The sequence below is a fragment of the Platalea leucorodia genome (assembly GCF_965183815.1).
Source record: "Platalea leucorodia genome assembly, chromosome: 7".
Lineage (NCBI taxonomy): Eukaryota > Metazoa > Chordata > Aves > Pelecaniformes > Threskiornithidae > Platalea > Platalea leucorodia.
Genome location: NC_138829.1, coordinates 26,653,338 through 26,660,272, shown reverse-complemented (window position 1 = coordinate 26,660,272; position 6,935 = coordinate 26,653,338). Strand labels below are relative to the sequence as shown.

At 53.2% G+C, this 6,935-nt stretch overlaps 2 protein-coding genes across 3 annotated transcripts; one reads left to right on the top strand and one right to left on the bottom strand.

The window, feature by feature from the left end:
- Window positions 1-74: 74 nt before the first annotated feature.
- ACYP1 (acylphosphatase 1) lies at window positions 75-1,319 on the bottom strand. Its single transcript, XM_082317271.1, has 2 exons — window positions 1,203-1,319; window positions 75-753 (listed from the first exon to the last, which is right to left on the bottom strand). The coding sequence occupies exons 1-2, from the start codon at window positions 1,284-1,286 to the stop codon at window positions 538-540; spliced, it is 300 nt and encodes a 99-aa protein (XP_082173397.1). The 5' UTR covers window positions 1,287-1,319; the 3' UTR covers window positions 75-537.
- A 116-nt stretch (window positions 1,320-1,435) lies between these two features.
- Window positions 1,436-4,848, top strand: ZC2HC1C (zinc finger C2HC-type containing 1C). 2 transcript variants are annotated; one of them, XM_082317134.1, is made up of 3 exons: window positions 1,436-1,506; window positions 2,278-3,508; window positions 4,199-4,848. In XM_082317134.1, the coding sequence occupies exons 2-3, from the start codon at window positions 2,285-2,287 to the stop codon at window positions 4,463-4,465; spliced, it is 1,491 nt and encodes a 496-aa protein (XP_082173260.1). In that variant the 5' UTR covers window positions 1,436-1,506; window positions 2,278-2,284; the 3' UTR covers window positions 4,466-4,848. The 2 variants fall into 2 exon arrangements, with proteins under 2 accessions (XP_082173260.1, XP_082173261.1); XM_082317135.1 differs by lacking the exon at window positions 1,436-1,506 and adding an exon at window positions 1,582-1,778.
- The last annotated feature ends 2,087 nt before the right edge of the window (window positions 4,849-6,935 follow it).

The following is a 6,935-nucleotide window of genomic DNA, read 5'->3' as shown; positions in this document are numbered from 1 at the left end:
CCGTCCCGCAGGGACAGCTACCGGCAACAGGATCACGCTCGAAGGGCCCAATCGACCCCCATACGATGCATCCATTCCACACAAGAAGCTCCAAGCAATTTTATTCTGAAGAAAAAATAAAGTTCTGGAACAAAATAAATTGTTTCTGAGGCATTTACAGCGCAGAAATAATGTTTTTAGCAATATTTAGTATTGGCATAGATTCTGTGATTCCCTTGACGCAAGCGCAACACTAGGCAAATGACAAATTTTACTCCTGGACAGCTACTCAAACCCCGTTCTGCGCATCGGTTCAGAAATAAAGAGGCTGTGTCCCTAAAGAGCCCCTTCAATAAAGATGGCGCAGCTCTTCCTCTACCTGCCACAATTTTGTGAGAGGCTGAGAGTCAGACTAACAGCACAACAAACAATAAATTAGAAATGTAATAAAATAAAGTTCTCTAGAGCTGAACGTTGGCTGACTGAACAAACAGGGAAGAGGGGAAACATTCTGGGAGGGCAGCTCACGCGCCAGCTTTTGCTTCTCCCTGGACAAAGTTATTTCAAAATCTGGAAGTCCTTGTGCTCCAGCGCCGCGATCTTCTTCTCATTGCTGAACTCGGCTCGGCTGATGCGGGACTGGGGACTTCCCACCTTCCTGAGCCATTCCTGCAGCTCCCGCACCCTGGCCGTTGGACCCTGAATTTGGCCTTGCACGGTGCCGTGGCTAGTATTTTGGACCCAACCAACGAGTCCTAGCCTCTTCGCCTCGCCCTGAGAAGACAATGCAGAGCAAAATGAGATTAATCCGAACTGTAGGAGAGCTACAGAACGACATTCACATACAGGAGCCAGTTTTATAGGCAAGACACGGACCTCCACGGCAGTGGCTATGGCTCCGGCAGCAGGAAAGCAGCAGGGCGTTCACCCGACTGCTCATTACATTCATCCGCATGAAAACCCAGGGCTGAAACGCACGTCCCAGTGGCGCCCACATAACGCAGCGCGGGCCGCCAGCAGCACCCGCAGGCGACAGCCCCCGTCCAGACGCGGCCAGAACCCGGGCCGTGCCCGTGGCTCAGCCCCACCGAGGCGGCCACCGGAGGCGCCGCAGCCCCGGTGGCGCTGACAGGGCACGGCGCTCCCCGGCAGGCAGGCCGGCAGGCCACCCCCCGGGAAGGGCCGCGCCGCGGGACCCCGCCCCGCCCCGCCGGGCCCCGCACCTGGGTGTACTTGCGGAAGAAAACGCCCTGGACCTTGCCGGACACCTCGTAGTCCACGGAGAGCAGGCCCTCGCCCTCCGCCATGGCGCAGCCGCCTGCAGCCGCCGCCGCGCACCCCGCTGCGCCTGCGCGGCGCCGCCGGCGCTGGGGGCGTGGCCCCGCCCGGCGCTGGGGGCGTGGCCTCGCCCGCCCCTGGGACCAATGAAGAGCCGGGACCCGCGCGCGGCCGGTCCCTCGTTAACCGCCTCGTGAATAATGCATATCGGCTCGCCCGCCCGTCCGTCGCCCTTACCTGGCCATAGAGGTGGGGTCTTCCAGAGAGCGGAGCGGAAGGGGAGCGTTGCGGAGTAAACCATCGAGAGGCCGCTCGCCGGCGAGAGCGGCGCAGGAACTGGCATTCGCGTGCCTGTCTCCAGGCAACAGCCGTCAACAGGGCGCCCGGGCCGGCAGCGGCGGGCAGAGCCCGGGGCGGGCGGAGGCGTCGGGGCTCTCGGGCGATGGGAGACCGATGAGCGAAACGGGAGGCGACGCGGCTCGCCGAGGAGGCCGGGCGGAGCGCCGGCCGCAGCCCCGCAGGTAACCCCGCGGGGCCGGCCTGGGGCCGGGGCACCTGAGGCGCTCGGGGGATGTGGCGGAACGAGCCGCGGGAGGGTTGTACTGACCTTTACCGGACGCCTGCGTGTCAGACCTGTGTGCCGCACTGATGGGTCTACAACGTCAAAACTGAAGGGACACATTATGGGAAACACCCCGGGGGAGTACAACAATTTCTCTGGCGGTACAGCGTATTTCTGCTGCTACTGTGGTAAGACAGGGCTCAGACAGAACATGAAATAAAAGTGCATCTTGTTTCTGGCTGCATGAACGATTGGGACTGCAAGAGGCAGCACGGGAGCTCCCTAGATGGAAGGAATGTAAAGATTTACAGAACCCAGAAAAGTTACAAAAGCTCTGCTAATACTTATTATAGGCTCTCATTGTAGCCTCTAGGTGTAGACTGTTAGGAGAAAATTTGCCCAGTTTTGGCTAAGATAGTCTGTAACGACTTTGCTTCTAACCTCAGGCTCTTTCTCAGGCACTGAATGGCTTTGTTTCCACCAGTGGATTCTGTGGTGGCAGCTACTAAGCTTGTTTCCAGTTCTCAGCTGGAACACCAGAAGAACAACTTTCAGCATGGACTCACACCTGACAGAGAGGAAAGTTTAAAGGATCTCTATGCCCGAAAGAGCCGAAGCTACTCTTATTCTCTTTCTGCAGAAAGCAGTCAACACAGCTCCAGGCATGGAGGCCTCTGTTCAGCTGGACTGCAGAGCAAGTATCTCACCAGCCAGACCAAGACTCTGCCAGCTAAATCAGTAGCCAGACGGAAAGAAGGAGTGGACCGTGCATGTCCCCTGAAACCAATTTTTCACCACAAGGGTGTGAGTGTTCCTGTGGTCAACACAGCACAGCTCGGAAGCTCCCCGTACATGGAGGAAGCTCCTAATAGCAGGCCTAGCTCAATGAGCAAAGGGAAGCCTCCAGCAGGGAGGTCTCCGCTAGCTGCAGGGTGCTCTCCTTGGACAGCAGTGCCTAAGCAGTCAGCCTCCCATCTGAACAGTAGAGAGCTGGCCTACATCCTAAAGTTGGAGGCAGATGGACGGAACCTGGAAGAGGAAATTCGAAAGAAAGAGGCCCTCCTCAGGGAGAAGCTGAGGAGAACAAAGGAGGAGCTTAGGAGGATTCAAAGAGAGAAGGAGCTTGTCAAGGCAGAGGAGAAAAGAGACAGAGAAGCGGAGTGGACCCACGAGCAAAAGGCTGCAAGGCGCACCGAAGAGAAAACTTTCAGAGTTGCGGTCAGGCCAGGTGATGGTGGGGATGTCTTCGGTGGGGCGCAGTCTGCAGAGGCCGCTATCCCCAAGCCTGGCACCACCCTCCACCCCCAAGAGCTGGCTGTGGGGAAACTCAAGAAGGAGCAGCTGGTGGCCAGCAACAGCAAAATTCAAGACCGTGGACCTGTGGAACGTTTAGCCTCTTGTTCAGAGCTGGCCCTGAAATGTAGCCCTTGTCCCTCAGACCGAGATTCTGGTGAGCCCCCGTCTGCAGAGGTGCTGTACGTGCAGGCTGCCAGCGCTGTGGAGCAGGAGGGGCTCGGACAGTGCAGCTTCTGCGGACGTAGGTTTCTCTGCACCAGGCTTGAGAAGCATGCAAATATCTGCGGCAAGAGCCAAGGCTCCAAGAGAAAAGTGTTTGACTCCAGCAGGGCCAGAGCTAGGGGCACAGAACTGGAACAGTATCAGCAGTGGAAGAGCTCAGAGAGGCCTCAGGTAACGTGCAGTCCCTTTGCCTCCCTCGATCCACATCTACTGCTCACGTTCCTTCCACCTTGACATCTAATTCTGACCGAGACGCGAGCACCTTCACGTGTACACGGGGGCTAAGGGATACAATCCAGCTGTCGCCTCTGAAAGGTTCTTGCCAAATGGATAAATAGATCCATTTCAAATCTAATAGATGGGGGCGGGGGTCCTAACTGACTTGTCTTTGTATGTGTCGAGGGTGTACACCTGGAGAAAGCTCCCTCCTTGCTGTAGTCGGGATGCTCAGGATGCAGGCTGGGTCTGCTGCAGTAAAGCTCTGTGGCATTAGGGGCTGCAGGCAACTGACCGAAAATCCAGGTAATAACACAGGCTGTCAAAACGAAGGCAGTGCCAACATGCAGCTTTGTTCCTGCAAAGCAGCTATGGCAACCCTCTCCAGTTCCTTGGCCCTGCTGCTTGCTTTTCTGGTTATTCTCAAGCTCTCTCTAAGTATTGATGTCTCTGTCGGTGTTTCCTTCAAATCCTCCTTGGGGCTGGTCGTCTTGATCCCCTTTGTGGGACTCAGCTTCTCAGGGAGGGTTTTACATCAACAGGGAATGCCCAGGGACGGGTGACCCGAGTAGGACCCTGGGCGCAAGATTGAGAATGGAGGCTGACGGTGGTGCCAGTTGCTCTGACTGCCTTTCCCTTCTGCAGAATAAGCCAGCCAGAAGGAACAACTGGAGACAGAAGCACGAGGCTTTCATCCAGACCCTGCGCCAGGCCCGCCAGGTGCAGCAAGTCCTCTCCAAGGGAGGGAAGGTGTCTGACCTGCCCCCGTTGCCTCCCATCGAAAACCCAGACTACGTTGCCTGCCCCTACTGCAGGCGCCGCTTTGCTCCCCAAGCAGCTGAGAGACATATTCCCAAATGCAAAACCATCAAGAATAGGCCCCCGCCCCCACCGCAGCGGAGGCGCTGCTGAGGCAGTGTCCAACCGTTCCTGCTGCTGTGAGTCCCTGCCCATTTTCTGCCCGTTTTCTAGCCACAGACAGTGGCGCCTTCCCTAGTCTCAAGACCGGCTGTGAGCGTTGAGCTTGTAGGTACAGCAAGTGAACAGCTCAGGACATCGAAGCAGAATACCAGGACGTGCGTACTTTGACCTGTGCCCTTGGTCCCCCTCTGGGGGCCGCGTATCCCATCCAGTGAGCTCAACGTGGAGTCTCAGTGTCAGTGTAAGGCTGTCGCTGTTCAGTCAGCTGAGCAGGGAAGAAAGGCTGTCGCTACAGGCTGTCAGTGGGACAGCAGCGAGGAGCAAACCAGCCATCAGACAGGGGCTGTTCTTCAGAATCCTATTTTGCCCGTAGGTTAGGGAGGCTTCAGCTTTTTTTTTTTTTTTTTTTTTTTAAACTAGTGGTGCCTGATGTGAAGAGAGCTGCTCTCCTTTAGCTCATCAGTGGCTGCAGAGTCAGGTTTTTTTCCTTCTTCAAAAGCATAGAGTAGTGCTGTTCATGAGAAGAGCTGGGCCAAACAGAGCATCTGCCTTTTGTTCGCTCTACTGCTCTGTAGGTGCAGATGTTCGCCCCTGAACGCGCTAACAGTGACAGTGGTTCCAGCTGGCATAGTATTCTTATTGTAGCTACTTACGAAAGACTGGGGTGCGAGGGGTTCCTCAGTTTTTTGCCATAGAAAGGGCTCTACGTTCTTCAAAACTATTTAGCATTTAGACAAGGCATTTGGAAAGTCAGAGGGAGGGCAGGAAGCTGTGTAAGCAGTTACCTTCTTTGGCAGCACGCACACTGCTGTGTTCTCCTGTCCTTGGTATCTGTGCTAGACGACAGGATCCAGAGCTGCTGCTTGTTCATTGCTCGTGCTCCGTCCTATTTGTTGTAGCACTGTTCAGTTGAACAATGAAAGCTGTGTAGGTAGGTTTGTTCCACGCTTGTTCTGCAGCAGCCCAAGAGTTTATTTAGATGCTTTTCAAGAATGCTGGTGACAATCCTGGGGCTACATCATAACAGCTGAAGATCTGTAACGTTACCATTTAGAAATCTGGTGTGACATTGTTTGAACTAGAAGAGAACTGGGAGGACTGTTATTTAATGCTTCCTCACCACAGGAAGCTCAGGATCAGAAATTCAGGGGGTTAGAAAAGCTAGCAGTAGCAGGCACTTACTGTTTGAGTCCATATGTCAATTCATGCGCATAGAACAGCAGAGATGATACTCTGAACCGGCCAGGCCCTTCAGGCAACGGAACAACCATCCCAACGTGGTACTTACCACGTACAATAGCTGGGACTCAGAGTTGGGAAAGGGCGGAAGAAGAAATACTTAATGAAAGAATAGTGCCACACAAGATCAAAAATAGGTCATGAATAAGCTCAGACTGGAAATTAGGTTTCTAACCAGGAGAGGAGTGAGGTCATGGAAAAACCTTCCAAATAGATTAGCACAGGCAAGGAACCTACATCGTTTCAAGATGGACTTGGAGAAGATCATGGAAGGGAGCATACGGCAGGAGCTAGAAATTAAGAATAGCGATACAGAGCATTTGTTCCTATCTCCAGGCTTCCCGTATAAAGTGTGAAGGACAGACGAGTGACAGTTCTGTGCCTCAGTGTATCACTTTCAGGAACTGAGAAGGAATTTCCTTCCCACGGCAACCTTCCCTCAATTTCTAACTTGGCTTCTGATTTATTTTTATTTTTAAATTTCTATGCAGAATGTTTAAGAACTGCTACAGCTAAAAAAAGCCACCCACCCCCAGACAGTACACTAAGGAACTTCACATCATAAAACCTGTTAGCTGTTTCACTCGTATGGTCAGGGTTAAATCAACAATTAGATTTAATATGAAAAACTGGAGTTTTCCTGCAGGCCAAGTTGCTACGGACCTCTCAAACACAGGGCTTGCACCCTTCCTTGAGTCATCTGCTTATTTTCATCTTAGTTGCTGCAATGGTAGGGAATTGTCACAAAAATATACCCCTGCTTTTGCTGAATATGAAGAAAGACTCCAGCCTTCAATGGGCGGACCACACTCCTGAAAGAAGCTGGAGAGCTTCTGCCCTATAGATACGTAGGCAGAAATCCCAGTCCCTTGGCACGCCCCAGAAAAGCAGGAAGGTCCCAGAAAGGGTCAGTGCTGCACTGTGCCAGCCAGGTCTAGGAGCATACAGACCTAGAGAGGAGAGAAAAAACAGACTCGAAACAAGGGAAAATAATTTGCTATATGCAAACGTATCAGAGAAGCAAGAGAGCTTCAAAATACAGGGTAGCAAGAGGTGACAAGAGGTAGGAAAGAGGTAAACTAGAAGCTTTATGCCAGCCTCCTTGAATTAATGAAAGGTGTAACTGAATTAGAGAGTAGTTCAGAAATTCAGTACCCCTGCCTGTCTTGCAATACTAACTCCATTTCCCTTGCACTATGTTTTATTGACTGCGTTTAGCGGA

What these genes read in the sequence shown, in the direction of transcription:
- ACYP1 (XM_082317271.1), bottom strand. Translation starts at nt 1,286, where the DNA reads ATGGCGGAGGGCGAGGGCCTGCTCTCCGTGGACTACGAGGTGTCCGGC. An exon ending in TCTTCCGCAAGTACACCCAG is followed by an intron (nt 754 to 1,202) that starts GTGCGGGGCCCG and finishes TTGTCTTCTCAG; the next exon opens with GGCGAGGCGAAGAGGCTAGG.
- ZC2HC1C (XM_082317134.1), top strand. Translation starts at nt 2,285, where the DNA reads ATGGCTTTGTTTCCACCAGTGGATTCTGTGGTGGCAGCTACTAAGCTT. An exon ending in AGAGCTCAGAGAGGCCTCAG is followed by an intron (nt 3,509 to 4,198) that starts GTAACGTGCAGT and finishes TCCCTTCTGCAG; the next exon opens with AATAAGCCAGCCAGAAGGAA.